Here is a 22,057-nt window from a genome sequence, read left to right on the forward strand (position 1 = left end):
TCCCCTCCTGAGGCGTCGGACGGTTTGCCAGAATCTCTTTGAGGCCGTCCGATAGTCCTCCTCCATGGCCTCCCCGAACTCCTCCCAACCCCGAGTTTTTGCCTCTGTGACTGCCCGAGCCGCGGCACGCTTGGCCTGCCGGTACTCATCAGCTGCCTCAGGAGTCCCACGAGCCAACCAGGCTCGATAGGACTCCTTCTTCAGCTTGACGGCATCCCTTACTTCCGGTGTCCACCACCGGGTTCGGGGATTGCCGCCGCGACAAGCACCACAGACCTTACGACCACAGCTACGAGCAGCCGCATCGACAATAGAGGTGGAGAACATGGCCCACTCGGAGTCCATGTCTCCAACCTCCCCCGGGATCAGGGAGAAGCTCTCCCGGAGGTGGGAGTTGAAGACCCCCCTGACAGAGGGCTCCGCCAGACGTTCCCAGCAGACCCTCACAATACGCTTGGGCCTGCCAGGTCTGTCCGGCTTCCTCCTCCGCCAGCGGATCCAACTCACCACCAGGTGGTGATCAGTTGACAGCTCAGCCCCTCTCTTCACCCGAGTGTCCAAGACACGCGGTCGGAGGTCAGATGACACGACAACAAAGTCGATCATCGACCTCCGACCTAGAGTGTCCTGGTGCCACGTGCACCGATGGACACCCTTGTGCTCGAACATGGTGTTTGTTATGGACAAGCTGTGGCTAGCACAGAAGTCCAATAACAAAACACCGCTCGGGTTCAGATCGGGGAGGCCGTTCCTCCCAATCACGCCCCTCCAAGTGTCACTGTCGTTACCCACATGGGCGTTGAAGTCCCCCAGGAGAACAACGGAGTCCCCGGTTGGTGCACTGTCTAGTACCCCTCCCAGGGACTCCAAGAAGGCCGGGTACTCTGCACTGCTGTTTGGCCCGTAGGCCGACACAACAGTGAGAGACCTGTCCCCGACCCGAAGGCGCAGGGACGCGACCCTCTCGTTCACCGGAGTGAACCCCAACACGCAGCGGCTGAGCTGTGGGGCAATGAGCAAGCCCACACCAGCTCGCCGCCGCTCCCCGCGGGCAACGCCAGAGAAATGGAGAGTCCAACCCCTCTCAAGAAGTTGGGTTCCAGAGCCCAAGCTGTGCGTGGAGGTGAGGCCGACTATATCTAGCCGGTAACGCTCAACCTCCCGCACAAGCTCAGGCTCCTTCCCCCCCAGCGAGGTGACATTCCATGTCCCCAGAGCTAGTCTCCATGTCCGGAGATCCGGTCGTCGAGGTCCCCGCCTTCGACTGCTACCCGAATCTCTCCGCACCCGCCCCTCATGGCTCCTCCCGCAGGTGGTGGGTCCACGGGAGGACAATATATATATATATATATATATAATTGTGTTCATTGAATAGTAACACTGAAAGGCATTTTATTGATTATCTTATGCAATATATATAGCCATGCATGACAAATTAACATTCTTTATACTTAAGTTAAAGCCTCAATTTTAGCCAAGAAAATAGAAAGCATGTTTTGTTTTACTTTTCATTATAATTTTATGAAAGTGACATGCCACCTCCAGAAAGTTACTCACTGTACCTTTAAATATATATTACAAATGATTTCAGTTCAAAGATACATCAACATTATTACCGTGTCAGACTTCCATGTGGACTCTAAACTGGCTCATTTGTTTTATATTGGACAAAACCATGGGCAGTTCCCCTGATGACTAAAAATAAATGAAGATAACTGCTTACCTTATTTGTTCATTTATAATTGTTATTTTTTGTGGAAAATCAACACAAAAAATAAATAGCCTCTTTTGAAATGAACATGATTGTCCATACCTGCTTTGGAGTTCATTAATAAACAGAGCAGTCATGCAAAACTTCTTCAGACACCAATAAATGTCATTGACTTTGCAGACATAAAAGTGACTCCCCCTACAGTCCAAACGCGGTGTAATCTTCCTCTGCTAACAAGTGTACATATTAATTCTGCTTCCTGTTTGTGGCAGTTGAAGGTGACAACAAAAAGGAGACCAAAGGAGCCAAAGCCAAGGGAGATCAAAGTCAGGCCATCAAAGCGGTGAGTTCAGTAAATTAATCTTGGGTTGCCAGATACACCGCGCAGTATTACTTTCACCTGCTGTCAGCGCCGGCACTAAGTACGCTTTTATGTGCACTTTTTCAATCAATTACATAATGTGTTTTCATAAAGATCCTATTTTGGGAGGCAGAACATTTTTCACTTCGATTTTTGCCTTTTTTTCTCCAACTCCCACTTCCTCCATAGCACTGTGATTTAAACTACTGTTTATGTGGATGTTTTATTGTTTTTCAATACATGGCATGCTATATGAAATACACCATTAACTGAGTATGTGTCTATTTTTCACAGCGACCATTTGTCCTGCCCCCAAACACCATCCCAGTCAACTCCAAGAACATCAAATGTATCTTTTTGTCATATCATAGTCAATATTTCTGTTTATGTATCTGTTTTGTTAATGGCTGAATTTTGTCATTTACTGAAGTTAGTGATTTTTAACTGTGCTTTAAAGATGTGGTGGATCCTTACAATGATGGTGTCTTTGGTAAGTAGTAACAATTGATGATCCCATTAAAAAAGCATATAGTGATCAGTCATGACAATTTTGTTTTAAGCTCATTTATTTTTGACAGAATATTCGAGACATTCTGGGCAGGGCAAGTGCTAAAATGCAGTATAGACTATTATATGTACTACAGTTTATGTCTTTATTTCTAGATACAACATAACTGAAATCAAACACTTTGCCAAACTAACACCCCATTTATTTTAAGTGGTAATATAGCCAACAAACACCTTTGAGGAGATTCAGGGCAAAACACTGACTTTTTAAAACTGGTAAAACTGATATAATGTTTTGGCTGCGTGCCTATAGCCACTAAAGTTTAACCTATGTTTGACTTCAGTATATTATAGTATCAGTACAAGTATTAGCAGGAGTAGTTAGTAGTATACTCCCATCTATAAAAATCCAACTCAAATGAGCCAGACTAATGTGTCTAGTGTTTTAATAGAATATATGTTTCATGGGACCTGTATCTTTCTACATCGTAAATGAAAGAATTAATCAAAAAGAGATTGAATGGATTAAATAAGAATACATTTTTTTCATGGCCACCACTAGAGTATGAAAAGACCCAGATTCAGTATGTTTAGTTCAGGTTCAAGTAGTAGTAGTATCTGATTTATGTCATGTCATCCTTTATCTCCTCCTCTGCAGCTTGTGTTCTTACTCAGTTTGTTTACATATGTCCATTTCTCATTATACCCATGTTTTGTGTGAGCAGACAGTACCAGTTTATCCGGGAGGATGAGTGAGATTCTGGAGGCGCACAGCCAGATTTCTGCCCATCTGTGGGAGGGCTACATGGGCAGCAAATACAGGCCCAGGTGAGTGGATAAGCCCAACTATCAAACTGCCTCCAGAAACATGGGCTTACATACAACGTCACTTCCAAATCATATGTATATAGCACGTTTTACAAACAAGTGCTGCACAGACATCATGCTAGTGCTAAAACTAAATAAACAATACTGAGGACCACAAAAGTCTGTTAAAATCTAGAGGGAAAAAATGAAAGTAAATCTCTGTAAAAAGGTTGACAGAAGTTATGGCTTGCTTTCAAAACATTTATAGGAATGGATATGTTTTTGACTCGTTAAAAAGAATTCATCAAGGTTGTTTTTTTCCTGCCTGGTTTATTTACACTACTTCTTATTCTAAGCTAAACGAGCACTTGGATAGGAGACCGTGGGGAATAGCAGGTGCCACAGTGAGGCAGCAGTGACTCTAGTGCAAACTGTTGTTGTATCCTTAGGCAAGACACTTCACCCACAGTGTCTAGTATGAATATGGTGCGTGTGTGAGTGTTGGTTGTGGTTGGAGGGGCTGATGGTAGATTCGCTTCTTCTTCACTCAATTTTCTTGTTTGTGTCTAAAGATGAGATGAAGTACATTTTCTTACTTATTTCATTCTCTCGGAAATGTTATGCAATAACCCAAATAATATGGGTCCTATTTTATGAATTATAAAATTAAAATTAAAATTATTCTGAATTCAAGTCATTCTGTCATAGTACCTGTTATGTTTTTATGTACTTATAGAATCCTGATGTTTCTTTAGTACTGACATATGTTTGATTGTTCTGTTTGAAGGCGGGCTGAGATAGAGCAGCTGCTGTCCAGATGCAGTACTTTCATTTTTCTGGGGATGGAGCACTTCATGGTGAACGTGACTCCAGCCAGAATAGCAGCTCTCAATCTGTCAGGTAAACTCATAACCCACCATTCAACTCACTGTTTAGAGCACAGCACAGGGCCTCAAAGTGGGAATCATTTGTCCATAAATGTAATTCTTTTCATTTTTTTCTAATAAAGAGACGGTAACCATTATTAAGCAGTAATAAAACAAAAAGTAGTCAAGATAAGCAGCGGTGTGTTAAACATTTGAAATTACATTGCAATGAATGCAATTCCAAAAATCCTACTATCAGTGACATTTTGAGGATGTTTTGCAATAGGTAGTTACCACTACCTACTTTGCGAATTGAATTAACAATGCAACAACATTTATAAAGCATCTTTAGCACTGTTTCCTTTGTTTCACTTTGGAGCGGATTGGTATGGCCTGAAAGTGTCTCAACTGTCTAAAGTGAAATGTACGCCCTGTTTGAAGAGGATCCTGGAGGGTAATAGTGCTTGTTTAAACTGTAGACAAAGTATGTGCTCTCTCAAATACATCTGTTATTTGACTAATAACTAAAACTACGTCCTTTTAAGTGTAGTATTAAAATAATGTCCCGGGTTACAAGTGTTTTCATTCTCACTGTTCTCAAATATCTCCTAAAATAGCTGAGAACAAGACGTCTCCTCTCCAGTGAAAATACTTATTCCTGTCCTTTTTTCTGGGTCCAAGCGCTCTGTATCCTCTGAGCTTGAGCCCTGAGTCACTTCTGAGCTCTGACTCTTGCCTGGAGTGTGGACTAGAGGGCAAAATCTATTCAGTTGTTATCACCTATGGTTGTTACAATAGAGAACAGGACTCTGTCCTCAACAAACAGCATTCTGACAGTATGTTAGTGTTGGGGCTATCAAAATGTATGTGTAAACTAACATTATTTTTAATCATATTTCAAAAGTTTAATTATTTTATTTATGTATTTGTTTCATTTTTGACAGCACTAGTTTTTCTTGTAGTAAACAAATAAACATTCACTCAAGTGTGATATTGTTTTGTCTAATGCATTCCTGTCACTGGGGTTCAGACGATATACAACATTCTATAGGCCAATAATATTTAATACAGTTTAATATATTTTAAATGGTAAATTACAATGTAATCAATAGAGAAACTGACTTTTGCCCTCCATCTAGTAGTATGACATCATCACATGCTAGAATCTGAAAACCACCAATACTTGCCTTGACCTAGATGGTCGGTTTTGCCATTGATGCCCTATGGCTGGGTTTCAGATGACATCACAACATTCTACTGGCCGATATTATTTAATACAGATGGGAGTAGCTAATGTTAATATTGTACAAATGTAAATGTTTGTTGTAATCCAGTGAGTTCTTGGGTCTAGTCACTATTAGAAATGATCAGGTTCAATGTTTGTGAATTTACCTTTTGGATATTTCAAAGTGCAGTGTAATGAATAGGGAAAACTGGCCTTGTCTCTGGGATCATGACATCATCTCATTCTAGACTAGTTGACTTTTTTTTTAACCTTGTTTCTTCAATATAAAGAAACTATATAAGAAAATGTTTTATAATGCATTACTCTGACCAAGAAAGCCAAATGACTCAGAGTTCAACCTACAGCAGCGTCAGTCATTTAATGAGCTTTCAGCAATTATTAAACAACTGCTTTCATAATGAGGTCTTTGGCTGACTTTCCTCATATTTGCATGAGCTGTGACATTTAGTATGTAAAACATGGCTGTGTAGTGAGGATACCAAAGCAGAGTGACCTTATAAGTCACTGTTACAAAAGCAGGAGTTGGTTAAAAATACATGCTTTACCTTCAAAAGCTTTTATCGTTAAGAGTACACCCTAGAAACGTTTTCGAGATGCAACAAAGCTCTTCTGAGTAATATGCAGAATGTTGATAATTATTCATGATTACATATATCACACAGTGTAGCGGGATTCAGAACCTCCTATCCATTCACTCTACTCCACAAAGCAATTACACATATTAGCCTAACTGATGTTGAGTGCGCTACCTTTTCAATCACTGGACATGCCATAACCTCAGTGCAGTGTAATGTACTGTATGTAAGGAACAGTGTGAGCATTCGACTACAGCTTTGGCTCTTTTATGGCTCCCAGTGAAGAGCCAATCTTAAAGGCTCTGTACTAAAATTTGACTGTCTTATGAATGTGAAAAACACATCTAATTCATTTTAAACGTTTTGCCGTGGTCCAGTGTTTTTTCCTCACTTACTTTATGCATTCAGAGCTTCCTAATTGTTGCCTAGGATCCATAAAACACACTTCTTCACTACAGAGAGATATCAGTCTGGATTTGCCAGGAAATCATGATTGTTCATCGTGATAAATGTATAAGCACTTTTCACTACTCTTAGAGACCTGAGTTTTGCCAGGATGATATGATGGCTAACAACAGCTAGCATGTAATTAGATGCAGAAAGTACACAGCTTATTATTATTATGTGACTTATTTTGAGTTCAAGAGCTGCTTATACAATATATCTACTGGGGCAAGACACATTTTGCTCAAATACATGGACTAAAAAGTGGGTATAGGGTCTCATTTTAAACGTTCACTCTAATGGTAATCTCTCCCATGTCATCTTTGGTCATCAGTCTACTCTCTTCTCTTAAAGAAGTCTTTATAGATCCCCTGGCTCGGTGTATTATTTACAATCTGGGCACTCTTAACTCCTCTGTTCAATTATTAGTTGAGGTCTTTATTCGGACTTTGTTAAATAAATGATGAACTTTCCCAAATCGCCTTTTTTTTTTTTTTTTATAACTTCAAAGGTTCTTCGTAGATGTATATTCTTCTACATTTCTTTCAGTGTTGTGTGATTGACAGAAGGACATTGGGTCTAAACGTAGCCTAAGGACAGACACATGTGCCCCCTGTGTGCTAGTGCTAACTATAGCTAAAGTGACAGGCACATTCAAGTCTACTATCTGCTCCCAGCATGCGGACATGATCAGGCGATGAGAGATCTGGGGTTTCCTGGAAACAATAAGGGTCATAAAGGCACCATCTGCTCCCAGGACTAATAATAACCTAATTAACCTGATTTAAATGTGCTGGCTTATTTGGTGAAGTTCAGCGCAAATGAAGCACTCAGCAGTCATCATATTTAAAAATGAGATAATAATGTATAAAGAATTATTATGGGATTATTAGAGGTAATTAATGTAATAATGTATTACTGCAATTTTGTGTCATTTCCATGTTCTTTGGGCTGGGTTCTTTGAAGTGATTTTTTAATATATGCAAATCTGATATAATTTCTTAAAATGCATTCATAGTACAGTACCATTAATACACTCCAGATAAACATTTTAAGACCAGTTGAAAAGTTGCAAGAATTTACATTTTGCACTCTTGGATCTTAAAAATGCAAAAAGAAGAAATGGGAATGACACAAAAAAAAAAAAAAAGCATAAGCAATTTATTGCAAACAACCATTAAACTGAAATAGGCTATTTAAAAAAATTGGGTGGTCTCATCTTCTCCACACTTAGGTCCTCTACCAGAGGCCTGGGAGCTTGAGGATTCTGTGCAGTATCTTTGCTGTTCCTAGTACTGCATCTCAGTCCAGAAAAGCGCAGTACTAGGAACAGCAAAGATCCTGCACAGAACCCTCAAGCTCCCGGGCCTCTGGTAGAGGACCCGAGCGTGGAAAAAGGGATGAGACCACCCACAGAGGGGATTTTTTAGATATAGTTTTTTTGTTTTTTATGGAATAAGCCCATAGCTGCCTCTCATTGCTTAACCACATAAAGCAAACGTTTCCATTGCATTTCTTACTGAAAGCGAAGTGTGGTTTCATAACTGGCCAGTAATTGTGCACTCTTTTCAACACCCCTGTGAGCAGAGATAGTATATTTGTTTGATTGCTCTTGATTTAAAATACAGCCTTCCATTTCCCAACAGGGACAAAGTAGTCTAGTTGTCTATAAACCCATCTTTGGTCTAATGTTTGTGAGCCATACATTTAGTCCTGTTTTATATCTGGAAACACAGTTAAAGAAATGAGACAACAGCCAGAATCACTTACAAAACACTTTCTGGAAATAACTGAAGAATGCAGCTCTGTAATCAGATCAATTGATTACATTTCATACGCAGAGAAAGGCTTCACATGGGAAATCTCTTGGGAACATGGGGACCAGACTGATATTAATCCGCATATAAAAAATACAAAGCAATATCATTCTGGATTTGCCAGGCAATAATTCTGCAGAAATTTACTAAGTTTTTCAGTCCCCAGTGATATTTTTTTTTCCTTTCTTTTTCCTCGTAAGCAGCCAGTATTACTTTGCAGAGGACATTCTCTGACCTAAACAACTGCAGCATTTGAGATTTGATAAATATAGTCTTAATTGCCATTTTGACTTGATTGTGATATATTATGCACCCTAATATTAAGAATTTGTCATTACCTCATGAATTTGTTTACCTCATGTAGGTTTTAGGGCTGAATGAGTTGGGGGGGGGGAGTTTTGACAAGGATTGTGATTAGACTTGCAATTATGGTTAGATAATAGGATTCTGGTCAAAGTTCACATTTTAAACATGTTCAGAAGAATTGACAAAAAGAAGTATGAGCTAACAAAATAATACAAGAATCAGTGGAGATCTAAACTACAAGGTTAATGTTTTTTATCCAGAATAAGACAGGATATTTTGTTGTTTGTGGAAAAAATTATGGTACTTAAAAATGGTCAAATTGTGTCTTTTCAAATTGCTGTTTTTGATTCATGTTGCCACCCTAGTAGGTTTTCTTTCTGCAGTGTAGTTAAATCAACAACTCTAGCCTTTCGTCCATCATAAAAAATATAATAAAATAAAAATGCCTAACCTCCACTAAACCCCTTTGATATTTTATGGAGAAGCTCAAAGTCTTTCTCACTGTTTGATCTAAAATATATCTAAAAATCTACAGTATAAAAACAGCTTTATTTGTAGTTCTTTTCCAAATATAGACTTTAACTGTGTTATCTCTGTAATGCCTCAGTCATCCAGGTCTGATCCATAGTAAAACCAAAAGTAAAATCTGTCAACTGGACAAAAAAGTTGTAGAAGTGAAGATGTTTCGCTTCTTCATTTCTTTAACTGTACTGTGTAACCTGAACTCAGAAGACACTGACTAAACTCCTCTGAAGATTTAGTTTATCAAACATATTTCTTTGTTTAACCTGTTGTACTTTTCCATTGTGTTTAGTTGCCTTTGGGATGAACTGCTGGCATGTCTTTAAATTGTGTATTAAAGCCATGCCAAGGGAAATATCTGCTCTATTGGTAGTTATCCCTTACAGCTTATGTATGTCTTACTGCCCCAAAATGACCACTGTGTTTCTACTCCTTTAGAATGCAGCATGGCCCTTCTCTTTGACCTGGTCCAGAACAGAAAAAGTATCGCTCGCCAATCAGACCTCAACAGGGAAAAGTGGTAAGAAACTTTGATTGTCTGGAAAGGAGCTATGTGCTACATTAAAGGCCCTATATCCTTTTTCCATACAAGTGAGGAATAAGTTTGTGCGACCACAGATAAAAGTTTAAAACTAACTCTCTGACTATAATAACTGGAAAAGGACAAAATGGACAGCTTATACATTAATGATTAGTGTTTTTAAAGACACAGCATGTAACTTTCTGAAAGTGGCACATCACCTGCGTGGAAATAGACAATTATAGCCATACTTTGGAACATTTTATGCCATAATGTGGAATATTATAGCCAAAGGAACAGCACAGCATTGCCATGGAAACAAGCAGGCCAAATAAGTGTGAGGTTTGTGGAGATAGAAGCCTACTCAGAGTAAGAGTGCATGGTTTTCAGTGCAATAAACAACCAAACTGAAAAAACATGCTTTAATTTTAGTCTGTTTTTGGCAAAAAAAAACCTGCAAGGGCCTTATCATATATTGCTGTGATAATACATCCTATGTTGTTTGTGTAAAAGAATAAAATTGGGTTAGTTCAAGGCATATCATTTTCATGAATGAAAGCTGCTTTACCTGATTTTCAAACCACAAATGTAGGAAATCTGCAGTTCCTAGTTAGTTCAATTTAGCTCTACATCCTCATTAGGGCCTGTACCTGATTTTGAACCAAGTCAGGAGCATTTTTACTTTGAACTGTAAGCCCTGCACAATTACTCCATTCTGCCACCGAGATATTGCACCATAACAGAGAATCAAGTGATTGGCATAGTGTCAGCAGTGTTTTTTTCCATTATTCTTTGTGAACAATGTGCCTGATTAGACAAAAGAATGAGACCGTCTGAGTGCGTCTTTACCTGAGAAAATGCCATGTAATGTGTGTAGATCATATATTACAGTCACAATGTCTTATTTAGCTGCTTTTACTATATGATGCATGACCTAAAGAGAATTTATCTTGACTACAATAAATTCAAATCAGGTACAGGCCCTTAACGTTACATGTGCACATTTTGTCATTGCTTGTGTGACCTGAATGTATTCTAGCCCAAGACACTCAGCCCTGGAGGTTCCTCTGCACACTGCCCTGCTGCTCAGTCTGAGTGGAGTCGGCTGCATTGCTCTCAACCAATGGCACAGCAGCTTTCAACTCAACACCAGAAACATGGCCACTGTCCTGGAGGGTAGGTGGACCAGCTAAAATGTCCGTCATATACTGTACATCATCAGTAGTTTCCTCAAAGTTAAAATATAGAATGCTAATTTCACAAGCATAAATAGCGAAATAAAAACACCTGGATCATGTAGAGCTGTTTAATATGAACATTTCAAGGTCAGAATGATGAGCTAGCTATGTCCATTTATATATAGTCTATGGTTAAAACACAAGTTGTAATACAATAGTAGTCACTATTGGAAATCATCAGGTTAAAGATTTGTGAATTTACCTTTTAGGTATTACATGGCAAAGTGCAGTGTTATCAATGAGGAAAAGTGCCTCTTGCCCCGCATCTATCATCACATTCATCCCTTCAGTAATCGCCACAGCAAGTAATCAAATGTGTAGGAATGGGGTACCACTCAGGAGCTCCATAGGCTGCATATTCATTTGGCTAAGGTTCTTTTTATCTAATGACCTCCCTAATGCAGGGATAAATAAAATAAAAAATATATTGGATACAAAACTAATGGATAAAATGAAGGACGGGCATCCATCCTAAAACCTAGGCTAAATCACTATGCTAGGAGAAGGTACTGGTAGATATTTTATTGTGGCTGCCTCAGAGGGTAAACATATTGAAATATAACTACATTTGTGTATTGTAGGTCTTCTTAAGGATAAGCAGACCTCGGGACAAGCCATCCACTCTCTGAGAAAAGCACAAATCCAAGGCTCCCCCAAAGAAAAGATAATTATATCAAATGGTATGTTCTATATCACTTTATGCCTTTCCTTACATGATCCTACTGTATCTGTATCCGACCTTTGCAATATAATGTATCTACTGGAAGTGCATTCAAATGTCTATGTTACTTTGTGGAGTAGCCCTGCTTCCTCTATGTGTCTGTAAGGCTAAGAGTAGAGACAAGATGTTAAATCCTTCCAATAATGAATTCAGCTTGGTTGGATACAGACCGCTTTTGCTTTGGTGTTGGAAAGAGAAGCAGAGTAATACAACAATCACATTTTATTGCTTCCTTTTGCAGATCACGAGTTGAACCAGACGCCTGCCGATTACACCTGTGTTCTGTACGGACTCCCAAACCTTATTGTGCTGTGAGGTTTCATTTCAAGGGATTTTCACCTCCACATGTTGCTGAAATTGACAGCATTCTTAACATTTTAATTTATCCTCTATGTAGTCTATATGTTTACGTACTTGTTTTTGCAATATTTGAAGTTAATGCTTATGGAAGTTGAATGTTCCATATTGTCTACATTACAAGTGTGCATTTACTAAGAATAAAATATCTTATCTCAGCATTTCTCAAACTGTGGTACATTTTCCACTGGTGATACACAAGCTCCTTCAGGTGGTACGTGGACATATCTTAAGTATGTGTGTATCCAGAGTTCATTTTATCCACTTTTCTGTCTTCCTTAGAAATTACTTTGTGTAGCCATTGTGGTCTCGGTGGATTCAAATTCAAGCCACTTACTATTAAAGTAATCTAAAGATTCTGGTTTGAAAATATGTATGGTTTTCCAGTATATTTCAACCCTTAAAGGTGCGCTACATAACTTTTTTGGTTAAGTGTCTGTCAACTGCGTGTCTCATTAGGCAAGGGCAAGGCAAGGTAAGTTTATTTGTATAGCACAATTCGTACACAAGGTAATTCAAAGTGCTTTACAGAATAAGAAAGACATTAAAATCACACAAATCAAAACATAAATAATCACAAATAATCATCATAAAATTACCATTAAAGGAGAAGAGTGCAGAATAAAAACCTTTCAGTCGTATGCACAGCTAAACAGAACCGTTTTGAGCCTGGATTTAAACATTGTCAAAGTAGAGGCCTGTCTCATTACAGGCAAAGTTATTGCTTTGCCTGTAATGTTCCACAGTATGACTTTGTACCATGTTGCATTTACCCACTGACTTGAAAAACATGCATTCTTATTGTGAATAGGCTGACCCCACTACAGATCTGACCTGTAATTTGACTTGGATGGCGTCACCTGCTTGCCTCCATGTACATAGATGAATTTAATGCTACACTGTGGAACATACCAGGCAAAACAATAATAAGATTTTTAGGATGTATTGGGATGGGATGAGACAAAAACCTTAAGAACAGCCCCAGTTCTCTTAGAGTAGTTCAGCTGCATAAATACCGTAACAGGGAGATTGACAGAGGAAGTCGATTTTGCCCGAGATGCAGCCGTCTACCCATACGGTCCAGTGTTAAAGCACATATACAGGGGAACCTATCTATCTCAGCACAAGGAATCGAAAGTGGAAATTACACCTGTCCAAGACTAAACCAGAAAAAGACCTGGTTTAAAACAAGGCTAAACTCAACTCAAAAATCTAGTTTACTCCCCCATTGTCTAAATAAGCAAGGTCATATGTTTGTTGACACATTATTACATATAGTACACTTTAACACTGTTGTGAATGTACTAGAGTTAGCCTATTTATTTATTTATTGTTGACATAAATTGTATATGCACAATTGTAGAGCTGGTGTAGAGGGTGCAGTATAGAGACAGTGGTGCAGTATGACACAGAATCATTGTGAACAAGACAGAGGCACTTTTTTGAAAGGTCATAACATATTCAATCATCTTTTGGTAATAAGGATCATTTAGTAGAGCTTAAAGCTGCCATTTGTTATTAGGTTTCACATCTGCCATCTACTGATGAAAAAAATCGAATAAATAGTTCGCTTTAAATAAATACAAATATTTACCATGAGTGAACAAATTCTTCTTAGTGGTAAAACATGCATGGTTTATTCAAATTATCTTCTGGGAATCAATATACAAAGCAAATGTGTGAAGTCATTGATAGCTACACACTTCTGTGTCTTGGCAGTCTGTTTCTGCTGCTGATGTATTGAGCCTATTCCCTGTTGTAATGATACAGCAATTTTCACACTGATGATTTGCACCTCTGGGAATGTGATTCTCTTTCCCTGACCCCAATCCTAATTTTCCGGCCTTGTCAATACTCTTCTGTTTAAGACTCAATTCCACATGAACCCTTGTTTGTCTTAACTGCAGAGGCACAACATCCTTTTCATTACAATAAATTAAACATGTTTACCCATTTTGAATTAAGCAATGTTTATCAGACACTACAAGGAGGGTCTAATCCAGGGTGTTTGTTCAAATGTTAATTATAGTTGGTAAATACAAGCCTTAAGAAACACTGTGACCTGTTAGTCTCAGTGATGCTGCCCCAGGATCCTGAACTCTTTCTGCATAAACTGGATTCATACTCAAAAGCCACATTTCAAACCGTCTTAAACTGTCTTAAAGTGCATATGACGGGTTTTCATGTTTTTCTAATTATTACTTGGTTTGGTAGAATAGTATCTGTGGTAAATATTTATCATAGTTATGTGGCAGTTTGTAGAAAAATGCTGGAAAGAAAATGACAAATTTACAGGAAGTAGCAGTCACTTCTAAAACAGAATAATTACCTCTACATTTGTCATCAACATGGAAAATTCTATCCACTATGCAGAGATGATGTATACACAAGGGATTTTTCTGGCAGTTTAAATCTTCATTTAACAAAATAAAGATGTTTTAATTTATGTCTGTGTAGACCCTCAGTCGTCCAGGTCTGATTCATAGCACACAACGAAGTTAAATCTGTCAAATGGACAAATCTTGTAGGAGTGAAGACATTTCGCTGCTCATCCAAGCCGCTTCTTCAGTTCTGGTCAAAATGCTGGTGGCCACTGCCTTTAAATCTATCTGAGGGGAGGGGCTAACTATACTGAAACTAGTTAGTTAGTTTTCAGTAGCCCCCCTTCCCCCTCCAAGATTTGTCCAGTTGACAGATTTAACTTCGTTGTGTGCTATATTTTAATTTATGTCTATTCATCAAATTATACCTATTGTACAATTTAGACATATTTTGTCCCTTGCTTACGATTATGGAATTACCTCTATGTACAGTTGAAACCAGAAGTTTACATACACTTTATAAAAAACACGTATGCTTTTTTTTTTCTCAGTGTTTAGACCACTTTTCATTATTTCATTATTTTTTTCAAAGTCAGAAGTTTAAATACATTTTATTAGCATTTGGTACTATTGCCTTTAAACTGTATGACTTGGGCCAAATGTTATGGATATCCTTTTATAAGCTTCTCACAATAGGTAGCAGGAATATTGGCCCATTCCTCCTGATAGGACTGGTGTAACTGAGCCAAGTTTGTAGGCCACCTTACTCGCACATGCCTTTGCAGGTCTGCCCATAAATTTTCAATAGGACTGAGATCAGAGCTTTATGATGGCCACTCCAAAACATTGACATACCGGTAGTTATCCTTAAGCCACTTTGTAGCCAGTTTGACAGTATGCTTTGGGTTATTGTCCATTTGGAAGACCCATCTGTGCCCAATCTTTAACTTCCTGGCTGATGTCTTGAGATGTTGCTTCAGTATATCCACGTAATGTTCTTTCCTCATGATGCCATTTATTTTGTGAAGTGCACCAGCCTCTCCTGCAGTAAAACAACCCCACAACATGATGCTGCCACCCCCGTATTTCACACATGGGATGGTGTTGACAGGCTTGCAAGTTTCCCCCTTTTTCCTCCAAACATAACAATGCTCATTATGGCCGAACAGTTCAATTTTTGTTTTATCAGAGCACAGACATGTCTCCAAAAAATCAGGTCTTTATCCCTGTGTGCATTTGCAAACTGTAATCTGGCTTTTTTATGTTTCTTTTGGAGTAATGGCTTCTTCCTGGCAGAGTGGCCTTTCAGCCCATGTCGGTACAGTACTTGTTTCACTGTGGATAATGACACACTCTTAACAGCTTCAGCAGCATCTTCACAAAGTCTTTTGCTTTTGGTTTTGGATTGGCAATTTTGGCCCAAAGCAAGTTCATCTTTGGGACACAGAACCCGTCTCTCTCCTGAGCAGTATGATGGCTCGACATTCCCGTGGTGTTTATACTTACGTATAATTGTTTGAACAGATGAATGTGGCACCTTCAGGCATCTGGAAATTGCAGCCAAGGATAAACCAGACTTGTGCAAGTCCACAATTCTCTTCCTGATATCTTGAGTGATTTCTTTTGACTTTCCTATGATGTTGCACAAAGAAGCAGTGTGTTTCAGGTGTACCTTCAAATACATCCACAGGTTTGTCTCTGATTAACTCAAATGTTGTCAATAAAGCTCAGAAGCTTTCAAAGTCATGACATCATCATCTGGGTTTTCCCAAATTATTTAAAGTGATAGTGACCTTTATGTGTCTTTTTATATAGTATATGTAAATTTCTGGTTTCAACTGTATGTCATATCTGAAGCCCATCTCCAACCAGGAAGTAATATTATAAACTTTACCAAACTAGAAAAATATCTGGCAAAACTGTTTGGATGTAACACCTAATTTATAATCCCCAACATATGGAATTCTCAAAGGATGTACCACAAAACTGTGTTGATTATTTTTTGAAGGAATAGTACAAGTTATGTTGTCAACATAAAACAAATGTCACAGACTTACTCATGATGGAAAGATCAAAATTTTCTAAAATAAGAATACTGTTACACTGTAAAATATGTATTCATAGGAGTACATGTACATGGTGTCTGAAAACTACTTTATTGTTTTATTACAAAGTTAATCAAGTCAATTTAGTACATGAACATATGTTACTGAGCACTACCTATCTCTGCTTATTAGACCAGGAAATCAAACAAGAAACTTCAGGAAAAGTCAATCATCAAACAAGATGGGATTCTTGCACCCTCTGCAGTTGCTCCATGTACAATCTGAGCCAGAGATTAGGAGCGTTGAATGTTATTTATTGAGTTGGCTTTTTTAGAGTTTTATTGTTAGGGCATAGACACTGGTGAAGAGGAGGAGGTGGAGATGTTTTTTGTTTGTTTTTTTTGCTGCTGCAGAAGAAGTAGGGTAGACGGGTTATAGCACGGCACACAGCTGAAATGATAAAATGATATAGAGTTATATCTATATAAATATTTAAATCAGTGTTGTTAGAGGAAAAGAAAGTGGCAACGATTGTTAAAGTCTGGAAGGAATGAGCAAAATCCCTATTCATTTTCCAGTCAATGTCTGAATTTTAAATGACGGATCGACTCCAAAGTAATTATACCAATGGAAATCCTCACATGAGCTAAACACAGACTGACAGTAGAGTATTGGCTTGGATGTTATTGATCTGTACACCCAAAGGTTCCTCCTATACAGTAAATGTTGCATCAACGTTTACTATGGTTTTGTTTGTTAGATCTGTTTGCTACAGCAGACATGTAACTAGAATGTAAGCAGTGCACAAAACACAGTTCGAATAATATTAAAGTGCATATGACAGGTTTGCATTTTTTTCTAATTATTACTTTGTTTGGTGCCATAGTGTCATACTTTTACATCAGTTAAGAGGCAGTTTGTTGGGAAGAAAAGTAAAAAAAATGCAGGAAGTAGTAATAATAAGGACAGAACGACAGAACTCAGTTTGAGCGGTAATCAATCCTCCGGCCTTCATTGGGGGAGCACTGCTCTAAGCACTGAGCTTCTGTTTATCTGTGGTTGGGCAATTAATTAAAAATTAAGAAATTGTGTCTCATTGGTCATGTCTAATCATCAGTGAGAAGGTTGGGGTTTTGCATGTGGTTTGGAGCAGAGTTCAGACTCCAGAGGGGAAAAATGGTTAAATGACACTGAGTAAAAGATTCCACTGATTATGTTCATAAAATCAATACTTACTCGAAATCAATTAATATGAGGGAAATTGTCATAACTTTTTCCCATATCACCCAGCCCTACTTCTGCCTATGTCATCAACACAAAATATTCCCTTCAAAATGAAGGGACAATTTATGCACAGGCAACACATTCTTCTGACAGATTACACATTCATTTAATTAAATGGAGATGTTGTCATCTATTTTCATTAGTCTAATCATAACTATATGTATGTATTTTGTTTAAACTTTTGCTTACAGTATAATATGGTACAGTAAGTAAATTAATAACTTATATGTATTTTGTAAATGTATTTTTGATAAAATCTTAAATATAATGTTAAATATGTTTTAGTGAAATGGGTAGTTTAACCTGTCATATGCAAATAAAAAAATAAAAAAAATAAATGTGAAAAACATACATTAACCTGATCAGTGTAAGGGCAGCTGTGCTGACTCCGACTAAGATTTACAGTAAGTTACATTTAAAACATTAAGAGTGTGTAAACTTGTTTGTGTTTTGATCCAGGTCAAACGTGGCTGTGGGCCTTTGGCAGATGGTGCTGTGCCTCCAGACCTGGGACAGACTGTGAGTACATATGTTCAGATGGAGCACTGGATTCCACTGAGTTACATGATATTTAACCTGGAGAGATGTTCACTAAAAGCATTTGGGGATGTTTAGAGCTTTACTGAACCAACATAAAACCGTATTATGTGTAGTGTTTGGTGAAACTGAACTATAGTATAAATGGAGCCGATTTACAGTAAAAATCTCCCAAAATTCTTCCACTGAAATTGCTGAAGGGTGAAAAGTGCATAAATTAAAGCATATAAGTTACTTTGAGATGTTAGTTTTACATAACTTAAAGGTACAGTGTGTAACTTTTTGAAGGTGGAAAGTCAACTGCATGATTCCATTGAACATTCTCCATGGAGATAGATCATTTTTACGTCTTACTGTGGAACATTATAACCAAAGGAACACAAAACATCCATAGTGAAAAAAATGCTTTTATTTTGGTATTTTGGTTTTTGGAAGAAAAAAAGTTACACATTTAACAGATTTTAAAAAAGCATGTTGCAACTGTGAGAGCTGCCCCAGTCACTCCCCAGGCTCCACTCTCTGGCCTGAGCGATGGCAGGCAGATTAAAGGAGAGGTATAAATTGGGTTCAGTTAATATTATTTGCATTTAGTTATGGAATCTGCTAAATTGCTACATGTTGATCATTTAATCCTGAGTACAATTTGCTTCTGATTATTACATTTATTTCCAACTAGTCTGTTTCTGTATTTACTTTCCAGTGTTAAATGTTAGTCTGTACAGCTGGTCTGATCGGCCAGTTAAAATGTTCCTCCTGTGTGTCCGTAGTTAGGTCAGTTTTGTCATGTGTTAAGCCGGGAGTAGATGTTGTTTCTTCAGCTGAGATTATGTTATTTTGACCTCTTTTACGGGCCCAAGTTATTGTTAATTTTGATTTTTGCATTTTTACCACTTGAATGTTGTGAGGTCTGATCTCAGAGCATTCCAGCTGAATTGTATGTAAATAATATGTCTAAAACTAAACCATAGGCTACAGTAATATAAACATTATACAAGTGTCTGTAATGTGCTAAATGACAGAATATTGTGAGACTGAACCTGTATCAGATGTTTGTTAGGTTAATGTTCATCTTTTTGTGATGATTAGCATTGTTGTATTCATTTTATTATTATTATTATTTATTTATTTTTTATAATGCAAGACAACCTAGTGGTATGACATAGCAAGACATACCAAGACATACCAAGACATACCAAGACATACCAAGACATACCAAGACATACCAAGACATACCAAGACATAGCAAGACATAGCAAGACATAGCAAGACATAGCAAGACATACCAAGACATAGCAAGACGTACCAAGACATACCAAGACATACCAAGACATAGCAAGGTATACCAAGCCATACCGAGACATAGAAAGACATAGCGAGACATAGCGAGACATACCGGGACATACCAAGACATACCGAGATAGACCGAGCCATACCAAGACATACCAAGACATACCAAGACATAGCAAGACATAGCAAGACATAGCAAGACATACCAAGACATACCAAGACATAGCAAGGTATACCAAGCCATACCGAGAAATACCGAGATAGACCAAGACATACCGAGACATAGCGGGACATACCAAGACATACCGAGATAGACCGAGCCATACCAAAACATAGCAAGACATAACAAGACATAACCACACATAGCAAGACATACCAAGACATATCAAGATGTACCAAGACATAGCAAGACAGACCAAGACATAGCAAGACGTAACAAGACGTACCAAAACATACCAAGTCATATCAAGACATACCAAGCCATAACATGGTTTGTAGACATAACAGTTATTTACAATTATATGTGACAAGTTTGTGTTCCACTTTTACCTGACACTGATTTTATTATGTTTTTAGGTACATGTGCAGATCTATTTACATTCTCACAATATGTGTTTAGAAATGCGCTGGTGCTTCCTGATCTTTAAGAGCCTTTGAAAAGCTCATAAACATGAACCTGTGTGCATGTGAATGTGGTGATGACGCACACTGACAGGCGAGGCTGAATACAGGACTGCAACTCAAGGCCTGGTCCCTGTCTCAGAGCCTTGGGAGATGGAGCATTGTTTTACATATGAATGAAGTCACTTATGCCATTTCCTCATGTACAACGACCACAGCACGGGTACTTTCAATTTATCAAACGAAACACTTCAACAATCTCACATTATAAAGTGAATGCCCACTTTGTTAATGCAATTCTGTGTGGAAGGACTCACCATTTTTATTCAGTACAAATATGTTCAAGTCTGATTATGTGATTATGTAATTTCTGTTTGTTGTGAGGCCATATAAATGCAGTGCAAAATATGTCTTCTTTAATAAATCAATAAAACTGTTCATCCTATTACTAATTCATTATAGAACTATAGGCCTGTCTTGATATTTGCTATATATTTATGCAGTATATTTTATTGTGACTACAGTTTTTCTATAAAAGTGGGTAGATTTGGGATATTTTTGTTGTAATGCAATAACTTGAGCTGAAAAAGGTGGAACAAGTGACTTCTCTGGCTAAATATTGCTTCTGCTATTAATTTGTTAATGATACTGTCCATTAAAAAATGATTTACTAGGATTATCTTTATTGTGATTTTGTCAGTGGCATAAAATAGTTTCAATATTACCATTAATCACAGTATAACTCAATATTTCATGCTTCAAAATGTGTTATCGTGAAAAGCCTATAGAGCTATGCATATTGCTTTGTCCTTAAAAGTCAAACTGAGTAGCGCTTTTGTATTTAATGTTTTTCTTCTAATTCTTGTCAAATTTCACTTGGAAATATTGATGCCTGTTTTAAGGTCATACTATAGTTGGGTTTCACTGGCAAATCAGCAACAAAACTCTAAAATCTACCACTTCTATTAAAACGTTATATGATTTTATCCAGCAGAACGGTGGCTGAGCGGCTAGACTCATGCCTCACAGCAAAAAGGTTCCAGGTTTGACTTCCAAGTTATTCGGGTCTTTCTGTGCAGAGTTTGCATGTTCTGTTTTGTTGTGGGTTTCCTCTGGGCCCTCTGGTTTCCCTCATCAACCCAAAACATGCACAACAGGTCAAATCCTCCAGCTGAGGAAGTCCTGACCAAGACTAGCTCAAAATGTGGAGATAGGTTCCACTGCTCATGACAGGTTGCACCCCCTGGAGAAGGATGCAGAGGACAAATGAAGTGCACCATGGAAAAAACTGTTCAGATTTAGTTCAGATTACATTAAAATGCATTCTTTCACTCTTCAAAACAGCGGTGTCTAGCTCAAGGACACAACAGTAGTATAAATTCAACAGATCGATGTAATTAAACCACCAACTATAGACGACACCTATACTTGTTCCAAATTATTGCCGTAATTTTGTTGCGTTTCCGTTTTTATGCTTTAGCTGCCAAATGAAATTGAGGCTAAAGTTTTATCCATGTTGCAGGTTTAAAAGCGTCTAAAACCACATACACTTTCAAATGACACCAGTTTTGTAGCAGAGAGATGGTGCTCCTCATGTGTGCCTGTGTGAAAGTAATCCTTTTATCCACAGTAAAAATGTAATTACTGTCAATAATCACATCAGGCTGCTCAGGACGAGGCTGCTCTGTGTGCATCTGAGTCTGTGCTTTTGTTCATTTCATTATTTAATGTGTTGAGATGCGACAAGAGTTTAGTGTTTGACTTTTACATAGAGGACAAATGGTACTAAAAGGTGCATCTGACGGGTTAGTCCTCTCATTCCACTAAAACAGAGTTTAATTCATTATATTTCTGTTTATTTTTTTTCTAATTTTGTATTTTTAGTGAAGTTTTAGTCAAGTATAATTTTACCTCCTGGTTGAACATTTGTATTTATTTATTTATTTTTAGTTTATTGTTTATTT

The 22,057-nt window shown here is 38.0% G+C and overlaps 1 protein-coding gene across 1 annotated transcript in view; it reads left to right on the forward strand.

Moving 5' to 3' along the window:
• The window catches only part of LOC117382188 (cilia- and flagella-associated protein 46), an 83,820-nt gene extending 71,846 nt beyond the window's left edge, over window positions 1–11,974 (forward strand). The window contains exons 52-60 of the mRNA XM_055227486.1: window positions 1,984–2,054; window positions 2,367–2,421; window positions 2,530–2,562; window positions 3,305–3,407; window positions 4,174–4,286; window positions 9,601–9,682; window positions 10,722–10,858; window positions 11,502–11,600; window positions 11,883–11,974. Of these exons, the coding sequence (XP_055083461.1) occupies window positions 1,984–2,054; window positions 2,367–2,421; window positions 2,530–2,562; window positions 3,305–3,407; window positions 4,174–4,286; window positions 9,601–9,682; window positions 10,722–10,858; window positions 11,502–11,600; window positions 11,883–11,956 (767 nt within the window). The 3' untranslated portion in view covers window positions 11,957–11,974. The remainder of the gene's footprint in view (window positions 1–1,983; window positions 2,055–2,366; window positions 2,422–2,529; window positions 2,563–3,304; window positions 3,408–4,173; window positions 4,287–9,600; window positions 9,683–10,721; window positions 10,859–11,501; window positions 11,601–11,882) is intronic.
• Window positions 11,975–22,057: the final 10,083 nt, after the last annotated feature.

The sequence above is a fragment of the Periophthalmus magnuspinnatus genome, chromosome 15 (assembly GCF_009829125.3).
Source record: "Periophthalmus magnuspinnatus isolate fPerMag1 chromosome 15, fPerMag1.2.pri, whole genome shotgun sequence".
Lineage (NCBI taxonomy): Eukaryota > Metazoa > Chordata > Actinopteri > Gobiiformes > Gobiidae > Periophthalmus > Periophthalmus magnuspinnatus.